Raw genomic sequence first — 18,037 nt, forward strand, 5'->3', positions numbered from 1 at the left:
CGCTTTCTTTCTCTCTCTCATTCCCCCCCCCACTCTTCCTTTCTTCTTCCCCTTTTTCTCCCCTCTCCGGTTTACAAGGCCTTCGCACACAACCTCCAAAGGATTACCAGACACACCCCTTTCAGAAGCACTGAGCCCTGCAGCTCCTCGGCCACCTCGCAGCGCGCATGTGTGCGTGTGAAAGGGAACATTTGAGCGAGCGCATTCGAGATCTCACCCACACTGACTCCTCGGAGAAAAAAGAAGTGGAGGAGGTAAAACAAAAAAGCGAGGTGGAAATGGGAGAGTCGAGAGAGGGGGAGGCAGATTGAGTGATTGCTGCTCACCAGCGCGGCGGGGGAGAAAAGAGTCAGAGTTTTGGCCCGCAGCCAGCCAGTGCCACCATACAGCCTTTGTGCGGCGAGTTGACTTAGAAAGGACCTTTCAGAGCGGGAGAGAAAAGAGTGGGAGATGACAGAAAAATACAAAAAAAAAACGGGCAATCAGAGAACGTCGCAGCGAGAGGAGAAGGGGCAGAATAGGAGGAGAGATGATCACAAAAGGCAGCTGTAAGGGAGAGGACGGGCAAATAATGAGAACGGAGAAAAATGAGGAGTGGGAGGAGGATGATAGAGACTCATTCATGAGACGGTACAGTAGATTAAAGAGATCCAGCCATAGCTACACCCGTTCTATCCCTCTTTATGCTCCACCAAACCCAGTTCAGCCTTCGAAAAAGCTCATGAAGAAAAACACCTACATTTACATGCAGGCATCTGCTCGGTGAGGTCAGAGGAAGTGCACTGGTGTCACTGTGGCGTTTCCCATCGTTCCAAAAAGAACGCACGCTCGTCTCAAAGAAATGACCAACTTTTAAACCCAAAACTTAAAGAAAGCTGAAAAAAAGCGTTTTTAGTGGCATCATGTGCGATAAAATACACACAGAGACGACAGAAGGGGTAGCTGTGTGGGTGCCAGCGGTCTATTAATAGCAGGGTGGTATAAATACAAAATGCTGCGCATGGGGAAAAGAGCTCGACAGGACAGGAGGGAGGCCGAGGTGACGTGGTGGCTGGGATTCAATAGAGGGCCCCTGTTCACCTATGTGTGTGTGTGTGTGCATCCACATGGATGACATGCTAGTGGGTGTAAGGAAATACCAGCCTGACCTGTGAACAGTAGTAAGTGTGTTTGTGTGTGTGTGTGTATTGTCATGTATGAGCACTAAGCTGTGAGCGCCTCACAGAGTCGGGACAAAAGAGAAGGATGAAGGAGAGGTATCGGAGGGGCCTCCCGTGTCCCTGTTGAACCCTCTCCTCTCTGGGTAAACTGAGGCCCAGATGCCCATACTCGTACCCCCAAATAACCCCCTATAGCACGAGGGTATTTAAGTTCACGACGCCCTCGGGGCTCAAAATAAATACTGAAGCCTGATAACAATGTACAGTCTGCTTGGACTCTGCTAATGAAATTCCATCACCGTCACCATGGTGTTGAAGTTCGCTTCAAGCAGCGTGAACAGACGGGAGGTGTGTGTGTGTGGAGTTTGGATTGATTGATAAACACAAGCTGAATTTGCTTCATGGAAGAAACAGCTTGGCCTGGAGGAGATTTCATTGGCTGTACATTCTGTCAAGTCGGAGGAAGAGAGCTGAAGAGTGGGCGAAAGAGAAATCAGGAGTGTCTCTCCCTTTAGACAAAGATGCATATTTGAAACTTCATCGCAGTCTGGCTCATAACCTTTCCAGCATGTCCTCTCTCTCCCCCAGACTTCCTGTCACTCTCCTTTGTGTACTTTTTGACAAAAAATAACTACGGAGAATTAAGTATCCTGGCAGCACAGTTTGTATAAGAACCTCTCCATGCTTTGTCTGCGAATAATGTCAAACGTTTGACACAACAGAAGGTCTTAATGACAGGCGCAGACCGATCAAAACAAGGAGTGGAGGTGCCAGATGTGTAGGATCCAAAAACTGGACTTTCCTATTCTTCAAAAGTAGAAAAACAGCCAAGAAGCACAAAAGAAAGCTTGCTTTTGTTACGTGCTGCTAAGCATGCCCTTCCACAGCTGTGGTTTAAAGCCTCTGTTTAGAGTTTATGTGCTGTGTCAAACAACCACACACGCACACGGATGACATGAGGGTTTAGTTTTAAGGCACTCAATGATACAACACAGGAGATGGAGATTTGATCCTCGGTTCAATACTGGAAGGAAAAAAATGTCAAATCTTTTTTCAAAACAAAAGGCTGTATAATGAGAGACTTAGACGGAGAGTGAGTGAACTGATTGTGTATGTGGTCAGAAATGGAGGGGAAAAGTCCGTAATGCACACAGACAACACAACGGTGACTGGATGGAGGCGTGGAGGACGTGCAGATTTGAGCTGACACAGCAGAACAGAGTTTGGCACCACGGCTACGTCATCATCATCTCCTTTGGCAATGATTAATAAGCTTAGCAGAAACGTGCTCCACACACGCAAGTAGACCTAAATAAACACAAGCCTGGACGTGCACACACACACAAACACACACATACACACAATCTCCAATGATGCACATGTTGTAATCAGGTTAATCATATTGGACGCACAAACGGTGAAGTGGGTTATTGAGGTCGTGAAACAATAGCTTTGCTCTAGAAACCGGGATTTTAAAGGATCCTCGGAGGTCAGTTGGACAAAAAGTGATGCAATCATAAGAGAAGAGGAGAAGCGAGAGGGAGACAGAGCCTGACCAGCCAGAGACCTGAAATTGGAAATATGAGTGTTGACGGACAAACTTCTTCTGACAAAATATGAATTGCACGTGCAGAAATGGTCAGAAGAGAAGAAAAGCAGAGAGTTGAAGCAAACTGCTGCTTTCTTTCCTCCTCGTCTAAGAACAGGAAGTCATGTGACTCATCAGAGTGGTGGAGCTAAGAGGGACAGAGGAAGAGGCTCGCTGTTGCAGGGAGAAAACTCTCCCAAGGTGTGTGTGTGTGTGTGTGTGTCTATGTCTGTGTGCGTGCATGCGTGTGTGTGTGTGTGTGTGTGTGTGTGCGTGCATGCATGTGCGTCAGCCATCGGGTGTTTGCCTTGAAAAGGTTAGAATCTTGCCCTGCGCTAAAACACACACATAAAACATACACGGTCAGGACACAGAGTCACTGTGTGAGCGTATGGGTGTCAAAAACCACCAGCAGCACCTCCTTCCCTTTCTCCAGCTGCTCAGCTGTGGTGTGTAGGAGGAGGAAGAGGGCCGACGGGCCTGGAAGCGCTGACATCAGCAGAGAATAATACACACACTAACACACACACACACAGACGGTCAAACTAAAACACTTTCTAGTACAAACCGAGACAGACGAGCTAGTCTTACCTATAGGTATTGAGCCCAAGAGAAACAGAGGTAGATAAAAGGCCAGTTGTCTTCTCTACTAGCTCCAGCAGGCTTGGAGGTCAAACCGGAGTTTTTGTCTTATCAGTTTTGTATTATTGTACTCACCAAAGTAGTTGGTGAGACCTGGGAACAATGTTTACACAAACTGTCATGTGATTGGACAGATAATTGGTCAGAATCCGACAACCTCTCGTCTAACCCTCCCATACGGTGGCCTCTGAAATGGACAGCTATAGGTACATGGTGTCACAATATGGGGGACTCAGGTGGAAGAGGACCCGGGGCCTCTGTAAAGAGTGGCAGAGATGATGCATTTCTGTAGGCTAACCCCGAAGTTAGCATCAGCCCGTTCCCCTTGACAAAAAGCCGATTAGATTTTTCAATTAGATTTTGGATTATTGCAGAAAATAATCTCAGTGACAAACAATGAGTTTATGATACTTGCCTGTGTTGTTCAGCAAGATAATCCTCACAAACGAACACCACTTTTTTTATTTTGAAGCGGAAATGAAACCACCAGAAGTAAAAAGCTAATGTTAAAAGCTATAAGCGTGTTACTACACTATACTGTACACACTTGTTGAGCAATCACTAAATTGATCAATCTACAGGTTGAAGAAATGGAGTTAGAACATCTTGTGACAGATGTGACAGGAGAGGTCAAGAATAAAAGGAGCACCCTACCTGAAACAATTCCTCACTCCACAACTACAGTGGGTGTGGTGGGTCAAAGTTTAACAAGGGTGTCAGTCTGGGTTAAAAATACATGGTTCTCTTTCATTTTCTCCTCACAAAATGTTTGGCTAACCTGCACTGGCTGACTGCTCGCATTTCCTGCCATATCGGACGTCTTTCAGGATAGTGACTGGATCGCAGATATTAGATATTAACCTGGAGAGTTCAGTGTCAGTGCCAAACCTAAGGAAATAAAACCAGAGCTGTAATTAACAGGAATAATCCTTTAAGTGTGTGTGATGGTAAAACATACGGTAAGAATCAGTGGTGCTGAGGACTGGTGTGTGTGTGTGTGTGTGTGTGTGTGTGTGTGTGTGTGTGTGTGTGTGTGTGTGTACTGTATCTGTTTTTAGCACCATTAGAACGAAGAGCCCCATGAACACCAGCAGGGCCCCAACACTAATCCGGACCAGATGTGAACTCCACCAAAACTCAAAACATACACAACAAACACACACACACGAACGCACGAACGAACCGCACATTACAAACATGAACCGGCACGTCACCAGTTCCAAACAATGGAGCTCAAACTAGATTTGTGGCCCTACTGTTTAGTTAGCCAACATGATTATGCGTAATGCTATTATCGGCATAATCTGTCTCGATGAGATCATAGCTCACCTTCAGTGGAGTTAATTGGAGGTTTGAGAGGTCACGGAACCGCGCACGTCAACAGATAAAGAAAACGAGCCGAGCCTCCCTCAACGCCAAACTAAGTCCTGTAGGCGTGACCTGGATACAACCTCGAGGCTTTAAGCAGGCTGTGTTGTGGAAATATCGGGTCAAAGAGATGGCGCACCTCAGTGTCACACACACACACACACACACACACACACAGCAGAGCAAAGGTAGATGTTGTGGACAAGTGTAATGATAAATGACATGTGGACATACTGGAATGCACAGTGGAAAAAGGAGTGTGTGTGTGTGTGTGTGTGTGTGTGTGTGTGTGTGTGTGCGTGTGTGTGTGTGTGTGTCTCTCTCTTTTAGTGTCCAGATTACGCCACTGTATGTCAATGAATACACCTCAAAAAACAAAGAAAAGTCAATGAACACTTGAACAAAAATGGCATGTTTGTGGCTCATGTCTAAACTGTGAGTGTGTAGCTTCTGTGTAGTGCATGAGGCAGCGCTCAATGCCGGAGGACACGCGCACACGTTTCTGTTACATAATGCGAAGGACGTTTTTTTGTTTACTGTGCCATCAGGCCTAAATTTAACACCTCTGCTGCAACAGGCAGTTTTGCACAAAGTAATCCCCCTAGAGGTTACAGTACATAAGGCAGCGGCTTGTGACCACTTTAAAATAAAGCAAACTCCACTTTGTGACTACTGGTCACACAGCACAAGTCAGAAGTGTACATGGGTTGTGAGACGTTCAACAAAAAATGTCATTTAAAGGAATTTTAGAGGTTCCAGAAAAGTGAAAAGGCATGATTAGTATCTAGTGTTTCACAAAAAATATCTAAAGTTTGATTAAAAAGGGGAAAAAATAACATAATTTGGTGTAACAGTAACATATTATTGATAAATGATGATTTCCATATCTTATATCATCCCTTTAATCATCTTGAAGCCCTTTTTTAAGTCATGTTTTTATACTTACCTAAATGTCCATTATGTTGTGAGTTTTATAATGATGATATACCGATTAGAATCAGTAAATACTATAAAGGCTATTTCCAGACAAAATTACAAAGTGCTTCACCATGAACAAAGACAAGAAGCACAAAAAAAAAATCAGTAAAGCAGACACTTCTGATCCAAACCCGGAGATAACAGCCAGGAAGACACAGATTTGTCACTTCCTGTGTGTGCGGAAGATTTACAGACGCCACATACCAGAAATGAATCCACGTATTTTGCAGCTCTGTGCTGTAATTTACCCTGACACCTATATCTCTACTGCAACAGAGATCTTACATAAATCTGTTACATCTTCCCAGTGAAGTCCACGCCCTTATCAGTGTCCTCAGTTCACCGAAAAAAAAAAAAAAAAGCTGCCATTTTGGTCTGTGCGCAACCAAAGCTTGTCCTCAGTGGAAATGTAAGTATGCACACAGGGCAGAGTGGTGTTAAGGGAGGCAGTAAACCTCAGTCAACCCCTCACCCAAGCTATGCACGTAAAAACAGCATGTCGTCCTCCCCTCCCTCGCTTCCTCACGCTGTCCCTCTACTTCTTCCACTCTCTCTTCTTCTGCTCCTCTGTGCCCCCTCTATGGAAATGAATCATCTCACTCTCCGTGGATTTTGTTCTTTCTGCAAACCCATCCGTAGTGTCGCAGAGCGAGAAATCTCCCTTTCAAAGTTATTTTTTGTTGTCCTCAATTTACCTCCACGCAGAAACACAGGACAGCTGTATAAAGCAGTAGCAATAATTACTCACAGTGTGGTTATATTGGTTATGTGCATCAGTTTGGCAGATCAACTGGACAACAGTGCTACTGGAGCAGCGGTTGTCAAAGAAGGGTCCGAGGCCCCCCAGGGGTCCTTGATGGGGTTCCAGTGGGTTATATAACATCAAGCAGCATAATTGTGGGAGGGGTTCACTGGTCTATATTCTGTTAACTGCTGTCAGCTTTTACATACTGCAGTATCGTTGTTGATCCAAAATTGATTCATAACAAGTGAATCATGCCATCCTCGTTCCACACTTTACCTCTGACTGCGTTGGTTTTTTCTCACATCAGAGTTGTTCAAAAACAGATTTTGGTGGACTGCTAAGGAGAGATAAGTGGAAGGTAACTGACAGCAGAAATAGAAGCACTTAAGTTGACATGTTTCTTTAATCAACGTGACGCCAACTTAACTAACTAACTAAGCAAATTCAGTCAGAATCAAACAAAGCTTGGCCTTTAAAATTGGTAATTTGACGTTTCTCATGTTTCTTGTAAATCATGGGTAACTTTCTCCCTTAAAGTTACAGCTCATTTTGTGTTTTCATCGCGATCGCTCGGTGCTGTTTAAACCAGTAGATTTTAGCTGACATTGTCGATGCAGAAAAATGAGCAGGACTCTTGCTTCCAAACCCTGGAAGCCGAAAATAAACCCTCCCACCTCTGCACTCCACTGCCCTTGAAATAGGTCTGTGGGTTGAGGTGTAGATGGCAGGCTCATTTCCCAAACGTTTTCCTTGTCGCTTGCACCATATCTTCCCACAGGAATAGCAACATTCCCCTTCCTGATAATTATGAATGATTCAGCCCTCCCTCCCCCCGCTTCTCCCTCCGTCCCTCCACTCCTAAGGGCCGCTCGTATCGCGTAGAGATGTAATTAATCATGTAGACACCCTGCTGGTCTTCATACTAAGGGTGCCCTCTTTTTCTCTATTTCTCTGTCTTCCCCTACTCTTTATATATCTCCGTCTCCCTCAGTGCCTCTCAACCTTTCACACACAGTTTGAAGGTCTCATTAATCACCTGTTCACAGAGAAAACCTCTGTAATGCATACCAGTGGGATCATTCCGTGGTTGGCCTTTCTCGTCTCTACGCACTCATGTACTCTATGCAGCACTGCGCCACTGTGCTTTCATTCTGTGTGTGTTTTTAATTTTTAATTTTTTTTGACTGCGTCTGTCATCAGCGCGCTCATGCGCCAGCCGGCATAAATACGATAATCGTCGCCAGCAGACTTGCCCTCTGGTCCGTCTCTATTTTTAGATGTCAGATGTTGAAATAGTTCAAGCTCTTAAAAAGGGCAGGCTTGCGAGTCATCCTCTGTCGACCCAACCCAAACAACATTCACCTCACTTCAGGCAGGACATAAATTATTTTTAAATCCACAAGCAGTTTATCACCAAAATGTATTAAGAGCATGTTCCCTGTGGTTGTTTGTTGACTGGCAGATGGCTTGCACTTCCCATCACTAATGCCATGAGTATTTTTTTTTTATAGCAGATTGAAAGAGTTTAACAGATCCAGCTGATTTTAATTAGGGATGCAACCAAAGATTACTTTCATTGCAGATTACTTTCTTGATTCATCGATTAGTTGTTGGTCTATAAAATGTTAGAAATTGTCAATCAGTGTTTCCCGAAGCCCATGATGACGCCCTCAAATGTCTTGTTTTGTCCACAACCCAGAGATGTTAAGATTACTGTCATTAATATGTCTACTTGAGGACATTTATCAGATAACTTCAGTTACTAGTTACTTTGCAGAATACATAGGTATTATTTACTTCTATATGTACTTTTGATACTTTAGTACAGTTCATATATTCTTTAAGAGTTTTATCATATATATCATTTCTTTTTACTCCAGTATGACTTTTGGGTACTTTATAAAACACTATACCTGGATAACTACTACTAGTCTGGAGTATGTGGGCCATACAAAGTATGACAAAGTAGTAACAGAGTTTTCAGAGTGCGTAAGAAAAGCAGCCACTTGCTTGTTTACAGGATTTCACACGATAAATGTTTCCTCGAGTAGCCTGCCTTGATTTGCCAAGTATTCAATTTGCTATATTGCCCAGAAACACACGCTCCTATATAGTTCAACAGGTTAAACAGTCCCTCCACTGGCAGAAGATTTGACTCGTTTCACGCACTCTTCTGTGCGCCGAGAAAATTGTTGTTTCAATGCTTTTGCTCGCTGCTGCTTTACTCTCTTGCAAGTCTCTTTTTTCTCCCTCTGTCTGAATAAATCGTCTTTGTCTTTGCTGAGATGTGTCTACTGTCAGAGTGTGTATGTGTGTTTGTGTGTGAGCGTGTGTGTGTGTGCATGTGTTCTTGGCAGGCGCAGCCGCTCCGTAGCTTGAGGACGCCGTGTCCTGGAACTCGGGGTTGATAAAGCCCAGCAGGGACTGCCTGTGTTGTCCCAAAGCAAAGTGTACATGCACCGTACTTGAACAGTGTGTGTCTGTAAATGTGCGCTAACAGTATACGCCTTGTGAGCTCGTATGTTTTGGGTTTTTTTTTGGTTTTATTTAGTTTTTGCTCATAGATGTTCACAATAATATGATCGATTTCCCTGCTGATCTTCCAGCGTGCGTGTGTGTATGTTTGTGTACTTAACTTTCCACTGTGACCGTGAGCCAACGCTCCACAGGAACTGCGGTGACCTTCGTGCACTGAACAAAACACACTGACCCAATGAAGCCTTACTGGAGTAATGTGCCTAACCAAGCCTCCGCACCGGCCCGCACTGATTGGCCGCTTGAGGTGGGATGGGTTCAGCCACCTCTCCCACCTCGGGCTAACTGATTGGAGGGAAATGTTAGCGTAAACAAGTGTTTCTTTGAGCATGTGGCACAACACGGGACACACTTGGATGAAGGCAAAGCAGGGGAGAAGAGAGAGAGAGAGGCAGACAGATGGGAATGATAGAAAGAGAGACAGAGGTTGACATTGCAGTAGTAAGGTCTCAGCGATGACAAGAGCAGGCTTTTTGGTGATTTAACAAGGTCACAACTCCTGAAAAGCAGTGTGCGTGCATGGTTGTGTGTGTGTGTGTGCTTGCTTTTACTAATATTTAATTCTGGGAGGAACTCAATATCGCCATTCACACTATGATAATGGATTAGTCAGTATAAATAAGGTGTAATAGATTGAACAGAAAATTTAAAATCTATTCCCTGAACTGATTTGACATTTAAAGTGTGTGTGTGTGTGTGTGTGTGTGCGTGTGTGTGTGTGTGTGTGTTTGTGTGTGTGTCTGCATGAAGACCCTAATCTACTCACAAAAAGAGGAGTAGAGAAGGGAAAAAGAGCATGATTAAAGCAGAGTACCTCCACAACTCTGTCCAGTGTACACACGCACATAAATCCAACTTATAAAACACACACACGAGCTGAGAGAGACACCCAGCCGCTGGCCGGGAAACGCACATATGATTGAAGAGAATGGAATGTTCTGTCTGCAGTCCAGAGCTCAGGGCTGCTGGAACCTGGACCCAAAGTGGGTGTGTGTTTCTCTATGTTCATGTGTGTGTGTGTGTGTGTGTGTGTGTGTGTGTGAGTGTGTGTGTGAGAGAGAGAGTGTGTGTGTGTGTGTGTGTGTGTGTGTGTGTGTGTGTGTGTGTGTGTGTGGAGGATCACAGTATAAATAACCGTCCTCTCTCTGCAGCGTTAGCACAGACCAGCCGGGCTGTTTATTTATAAACCTCCTTTTTACGTGTGAAAGACCTGCATGTTGTCTGCGCCTTTACCTCGCACTACCTCGCTATACTTTCACTGTTATTTTACTAATACATGGTTTCTGTAAATGCCTGGCTGAGGAAGCCTTTGTGAGGAAAACTTCATTGTATGCACACTGTCCACACTATAGGTGCGCCAACCGGATGCCAAATACAACAAATAAAACTTATTCAATTGCTAGAATAAATGTTCTAGCAATGTTCTAGAAACTGTATGCTTCTTTGTGCTGCATCTTTCTATTTTATGTTGCGTTAACACTGGGATTAAGTTCTGGTTAGGTTTAGGCAGAAAAAACGCTTGGTTAGGGTAGGGAAAACATTATGTGACATACTGTTGCGGAAATGGCTTGAGTTCTACTTATATTATATATTAAAAATATCCAGTTTCGCTCAAATGTCAAAACACAGTCTTGAACAGTGGTCACTGGCCACAACCATCCCCTCTACCTACTGATATGAAAGACAGGTTGTGCCCCAAGTCGCCTGGCCATCTCGTAGTATGATCTAGACTTTACACAAGGTCAAAACTGACAAGACAGGAAAATATTTATCCTGCTCTTTGTAAATTCAAGTGTTCAACAGAAGTGTGTGCATGTTATTCCAGTAGTTTTTCCAAATATAGATAAATTACACATCTTTATATCAATTTGGACATTACTTACTATGGAATATTATTAGTGAAGTATTTAAAAGACTACAAAAGCTTAATAAATACCAAAGTCAATCTTCAGAAATCCATTGCTGTTATTTATCAGCAGAGTTTATAAGCCTGTTGCCATTGTAATTATACTCATATATACATTCTACATTACTGTATGTATTATTCATTACTTTTCCATTTCTATAAAAAATAGATTAAGGCTCATTAAATGTACAGTGTTGTCGTTTTAATTTCACTTTCACTTGTTTAAACAACATTCACATTATAGTATTTGTGGCCTAAAAATCTCAGGCCTAGGATGTCTTTTGAATTTTGCAAATTACTAAACATGCCTGTAATTGCACCTGAGCCAGCCAGACTGTCTTCATTAATTTTTTCTCATTTAAAAGAAAAAACACAATGAGCTCCTTTGTCGCCGATTATCACATTTTCTTTTATGATATTCATCAGTCCTCATTCTTCTGTCGTTAATTTTCAGGGACACTACCTGCTTGCCTGTTGGCACAGACTTAATCTTGTTTGCATTTACTACAGAAAGAACACTTCAGAGAAAGAAAAGGATCATTTTAACCACAGCCCGTTGTCAATCCCTCGTCTTAAATGCAAACTCATGTTGCGCAAGTTGTCCGCTTGACCCAGCAGCGGTCCCTGTTGACATTAGACTCAGATTAGTGTTGGTTTACATAATGGCTGATAACGTGCAGTTATGTTTGGCTGGGACACACACACACGCACATACACAGTGTGTCAGTAGGTGGTTAAGTACACCAGCGGAGTGAGGCTCAGGTCACAGAATTGGTCCAATCACAGCAGTGGAAGAAGGGTAGAGGGGGAGGGGCTAACATGTATGAGGTGAGAGTTTTGACCTCAAAGGACTTTGACCTTTGACAGAGTGCTGTGTCCAGGCTGCATGACACTGAAGCCCTTTGACCCAACGCCTTCCTCTAGCCCAATGTGTGTAGAGTTGTGAGTGTGTGCGTGTGAGAGAGTGAGAGTGTTTTTATCTGTATTTCCCTACAGCTGGAGGCAGGGAATGTTGTGTCTGGGCTGTGCTGACCAGTAAAGTGTTTCTCTCAGGCACACATAGAGCACAGGAACCTGCCAAAGTGGAAGTGACCCAGTTCATACATTTGAGTTCAGATATGTGCTGTAGCTGGGTGATGAAATACACTTGCAATACCATGCAGACCCTCCCTTTTCTGTACTGCCTGGCTACGCAAACCAATTTCTCTGCACCAATCACCGCTGCCTCTCCTAGGATGGCTACATCCAATTAGATAGCTTTCTCAGAATCGTCTGAGCCAATCAGAGGAGCCTGCTTTTAAAGTAACCTCAGGAGTCTGAGGCATTACTTTCTATACATTTATAACCAGCATGTGTCGGCACAAATTTGTCTCATTACATTTTAACGCCTCCTTAAAATGCCTCCTTAAAAATGTTAATGTGTGCACACCTTCCACGCTCATGATTTACATAAATGCAAAGTTCCCACCTACGCACCTTCCAAAAATCTGAATAATGAGAGAAAGGAGAGAGAGATTCCTAGCGTGGTTGCTGACAGTGATTAATTGTTCCCACATGTTGCTGACGGACAAAAAGGCCTCTGTGTTCCTGAGCTCTGGCTGCAGCTGGTGCACACACACACACACACACACACACACACTCACCCACTCGCACACACAGCTGGGGCCTGTCTCACGAAGCAAGATCAGCCTTGTCAGGCTATCTTTGAGATGGTTTGCCCCAAAAAATGTTACACTGTTGAACCTGGATAACCGGTCTCATGAATAGTTGACTCTGTTGACCGTAGAGCACTTTTACAGACCAGCTGAGCCTGATTTTGTAATGTCATAATATCAATATCATAGAAATTGAAAGAAAAGATATTTGTTATTTAAAAAGTGCCAGGGTTAAATCCAAAGTAAGCTTCTTTTCTGTCTTTGGTGAGGCAGAGCCCGATGTAACAAATTAGATCTCTGAGATCAGTGCCACAATTATAAAGAATGAGGAGGCTAGAAAAGACAAGAAATTGAAAGATTACGTTGAGAGAGAGAGAGAGAGAGAAAGAGAAATCCGCAAAAATCCCTGAAATTAACCGCGCCGTGTCAACAACGTCATTATCCCTGGGAAGGTTGTTGCTGCTAGCTGTGTTGGTGTGTCTGTGTGTGTGTATGTGTGTCACTTAGCTCTTGTGGCTGCATAGTAGGAGTTATGAATCAGAGCTGCTGTCTCACAGAGCTGTTTTTATTAATGGACTTTGGGAATACCCCAGAGGAGCTGTGCAGTAGTAAGCATACAGTATCCCGCTCACACAGCAGCGGTGTGCCATGTACGCACACAGAGAGTGTATAAATTCTGCAATAACAGAATATAAAATACCGTTTAGTCAATCCACATATTTGACTAAAATTACAGGAATAAATTAAATAGAGGTCGTGACAGAGACGATTTTAAATGTATGTTTTCACAAAAGAAAAAAAACTCCCCCATTTGAAAATTTTCATAATATTGTGTACACACAGAGCCTTCGGAGACTCTTTTCCCATATCTGAAGCTGCTTTCCCCCAGAGTTCAATAATGTTTAGCAAAGTATGAAGGCTGTTACCAAGCTCAGGTGTGATTTAAGGCTAGTTAAATGAACTCCTGGGAAGTTAAATAATACGATAGGTCGTGCCGTTAAATACAGTAAGAATCGTGGCGGCGAGAAATGAAGTTGTGGTCTGCAGGAGAGACTGTATGTCTACATAAAATATGCAGACAGGAATGGTTAAAAGGTCAGTCTTAGAATCATAAAACAACACTTTCCACTTACAGAACCACAAGTGTATAACCCATGAAGATAGTCTGGGTTTTATTTGCCCAAGATCTTTGCTACTGAGAGTTCTGCTCCGTCCCAATAAAATGAAATATCTAGAAAATATCTTGGAAGTCTTTGAATGATCCGGAATATACAGTATGTGGGAGAATCTGCTATACACGCATGCATCATATGTAATGCTGATACATAGCAGGCGTATTTTTCATTCTTTCGTCATCTTCTCACCCTCTTTCTCGCCATCACTCGCACATTTTCACTCGCCTGCACCCAATTTTTTTTCCTTCTCTCCCTTCATCACTGTCCGCGCTTCGGCTGCAGATGTCCTGTTTCCATTTACTGCCGCTCCATCAAGTTGGAAATATCTCATCTGACGTTTGAAGGATGCGAGCAGTGGCACGGAAAAAGAGAAACATTAAACAAGTAGCTTTGTTCTGGATTGAGGGAGCGGGGAGGGGATAAAGGTGGTGTAGGAGCGAAGCGAGGGAGTCGGATTGATGAAGTGTCATGTGCTGGCAGGTAAATGTTTACAGCAGCGAGAAGGAGGAGACTCACATTCCATTCATTCTGCTCTCATTCATCCCTCCAGAAGTTCGTGTTTTCCTTCACAAAGTCCCATCTTCTGCCATTATTTACATCTCACTGGCAGCTGGAAACATTTAGCCAAGTGTGTGTGTAAAATGTTCTGTAATAAAGCAGCATTACATCATGCCTCAAGAGATGCTGGCAGAGGATAAACACTGGTCTCGCTGGTATCTCTTCTCATCTTACCTCATTCCGCACACACTTGGGAAACATGCATTCACACACACACTCACGAACACAAACACCATTCATGAATCAATGCAACTTTTTATGGATTTGCGCAGCAGTGGTCTCAAAAAGCGCACAGTCCTGCTGAAACTTGGTTTGCATTTACAATTGTGAACACAAGTCATTTCAGCCTGCAAATGCAAAACTGGGCATTTTCATAGAGCTACCACAAACACACATGCTCAAATACACAATCACACAGGGTCATGGGTTCATTTTGGCTCCAGAGATGAAACTTTCTTACTCTGCCAACGTAGCAGCCAGAGCAGTAACTTAAGCCTGCTCTTTCTCCTCACTGATTGAACTGCCTTTGACCAGAAAAACAATCCAGACCAAATTGCCTGTAAACTGTTGCCCAGGACAGACTGGACCGCTTCGTGGAAAACAATATTGTTATTCCCACAAAAACTCAAAATTTCTATCCCTCGTCTTTTGGAACCCAGAAATCTGTTCTGTTTTAGGGAGTAAAAATATACATAGGAGGGAAAACAGAGCGGGAGAAATGCGTGCATGTTGTGGATGGCGGTTGGGTTGTTTATATGGGAGGATATAGCATAGCCCCAGAGTCCCTCAGGGCCCGTAAGAGCTGTGTGTTTGTGAAACAACAGAAACTGCGGAAGAGGAAGGGGGCATGGAAAGAGAGGGAGACTGAGGCGAAAATTGAGAATTCAACCTTCAGGAGCTTGTGGGGCCCAAAAAGAAGGAAAGAGAAGACGTGTATCAAGACAAAAGTCGATCTAGGAAGGTCATAACTGTTTATACTAATGATCCAAGACATAATCATTTCCTGGTCTTTGTCTCTTTGGTTTAAAAACAACTCAACTTTGTGACGTCAATCTAAAATCCCTGTTGGTTCACTGATGATTCCTTCAGATCAAATCACGTGCTCAGTGCCTTCTTGTTTGTTCTCCCTCAGGATTAGCAATTAAATTATCACGTGGAGTTAGTTAAATCTACCTGATGTAAATGTAACTGTCAAAAGCACATTTACATTAAAAAACTCATAACTCAACAACCTAAAGAGTAGACAGCCATGCTTGCAGCTTTGCGAGGCTGAACTTGCTTTGAGCTGAAGGCTAAGTTCAGCATGCTCACAGTCACAGTGCTAAAACGCTAACGTTATAACAATGTTCACCATCTTCATTTAGCATGCTAATTTGGGTATTAGCACATTCGCGCAAAGAGAGTGTCATTAGTCTTGCTGTAATTGGATCATAAATCAAAATATATGACAATTTTATAGCTAGATGAAACTGTGAGAATCATAAAATCAGTAGGTTCATCCTCTGGGAACCTTGGAAGTCTGCTGCGATGGCAACATGCACACACTTCTTGTGTTTCCCTTTTTTTATGATGCGAGGAAGCAAAGCCCCCCAAAAATCATCCAAATTCCAGTGACAACGAATTAATTCCTGCACACACTTTTCACCTTGGCATTGATGGATTTATTATAAAAGGTCGATGTTTTGGTCACATTTTCATCTTTAATATTAAAACATCATCTTTTAAAACAAATCTATCAACACGTGAAAATGTGTGCAGAAAATTTCACTGGAATTATGAAAATCTGTCCGACTGAAAGACATTGGCAACTGTAGATTAGTGCCACTAAGAAGGCTAAAACATGTACAACCGCTACAACATCAGTCTACAATAAGAAAGAATGTCTGTCTTGTAAATGAATGTATGTAAACAAGGAGAGCAGTGAGGCGACAAGTGATTAGACAGTGTTAATGTGTGCATGCATCTCTGTGTTGTGAATAAAACTCTCGATGTCATGTGCACCAGTTCCCCCACAATGAGCCTCTGGGGCTCGGCACAAGGAAGGAGCTCAGAGTTGATCAATACACACCAGACAAGACTCACTCGCAGGCATGCACATGCGCACATGATCTGACACAGAATGCACTCCTCAAGCGACACAGGGGCTCTTTGTACGCGTCATTCATAATTGAGGAGACGCTTGATTATAGACCACTGTCTCTCTTTTCTCTTTTATACCCTCAACACAAAAGCTACAGTGGGAACAATGCAGACATCAGCACTAAATGCTGCTGCACACTAATGTCTTTTTGTATATTTAGTGGATGAACAATTGAAACTGGATTTTAGCTTTGTGTCTAGTCACCAAGAGCAACTGTTTACATCGCTGCAGAATCAGTGGTAGTGGGTGGTTTATGGATCAGTGTTGTTGGACTTAATGAGAGGTATTCATTGAATGTTTTATTGGTAAAAGGGAAAAGGAAACACAACAAATCAATACTGATGACAGTCATTCTTTGGGTAATTGTTTCAAAATGATCTTACACACATCACTCAACAGTCTCTTCTCTGTCTCTCCTTTGTGTTTCAGAACTCCATCCGGCACAACCTTTCCCTCCACAGTCGCTTCATCCGGGTCCAGAACGAGGGAACTGGGAAGAGTTCCTGGTGGATGATCAACCCAGAGGGAGGCAAGGGCGGAAAGGCTCCCCGCCGCCGTGCAGTCTCCATGGACAACAGCAACAAGTACACAAAGTCCGCCCGTGGCCGTGCAGCCAAGAAGAAGGCCGCCCTGCAGGCTGCAGCCGCTGCAGCTGGCGACGGCGGTGGAGACAGTCCTTCGGGTCTCTCCAAGTGGCCTGGAAGCCCGACTTCACGCAGCAGCGAGGAGCTGGACGCCTGGACAGACTTCCGCTCTCGCACAAATTCCAACGCCAGCACACTGAGCGGCCGTCTCTCTCCCATCCTAGCCAACCCTGAGCTAGATGAGGTGCCCGATGACGAGCCTCCTCTCTCGCCTATGCTCTACTCCAGCCCTGGCAGAGCGCTGTCTCCTGGCAACGCCACGACCAATGGTAAGACGGTGCCGCCCGAGTTGCCCCGCCTGGCAGACCTGGCAGGTACAATGAACCTCAATGATGGACTCACAGATGACCTGATGGATGAGTTGTTGGATAACATCAACCTGGTGCCAACCGTCACAGGACCGGCTGCTCCAAATGGTTCCTCAGGGTTCAATTTTGGGTCCAAACCCAACGGGCTAGGCTCACCTTCCTCCACTTCATCTCCATCCTCTAACTCTTCTTCTAACGGTGGAGTCAATGGTTATAGCAACTCCATCTTTGGCCCCCACACGACGAGCTCCTCTCTACGTCCGTCCCCCATGCAGACCATCCAGGAGAACAAGCAGACCTCCTTCTCCAGCATCAGTCTATCTCGCTTTGGCAGTCAGACACTACAAGACCTGCTCAACTCTGACAGCCTCAGCCACAGTGATGTCATGATGACCCAGTCTGACCCACTGATGTCACAGGCCAGCGCCGCTGCCGTCATTTCCCAGAACTCTCGCCGTGGCCTCATGCTCCGTAATGATCCCGTTATGACATTTGGGACCACCGGAGGACTTCAGGGCAGCCAAGGAGAGATGCTGCAAAGTAACAACCACAACCAGAGCTCCCTGAGGTCTTTAAACGGAGGCCTGAACCTCGCAAACGAGGCTAACGTTCTGGCTAATGCCAAGCAGCAGCTC

General features: G+C 44.1%; 1 protein-coding gene across 1 annotated transcript in view; it reads left to right on the top strand.

Moving 5' to 3' along the window:
• foxo3b (forkhead box O3b) overlaps positions 1-18,037 on the top strand; it is a 44,985-nt gene that overhangs the window by 24,118 nt on the left and 2,830 nt on the right. Inside the window, exon 3 of the mRNA XM_030405224.1 lies at positions 16,880-18,037. This exon is cut by the window's right edge and continues 320 nt beyond it. Coding sequence (XP_030261084.1) covers positions 16,880-18,037 — 1,158 coding nt within the window. The remainder of the gene's footprint in view (positions 1-16,879) is intronic.

This window comes from Sparus aurata, chromosome 22 (genome assembly GCF_900880675.1).
Source record: "Sparus aurata chromosome 22, fSpaAur1.1, whole genome shotgun sequence".
NCBI classification, from domain to species: domain Eukaryota; kingdom Metazoa; phylum Chordata; class Actinopteri; order Spariformes; family Sparidae; genus Sparus; species Sparus aurata.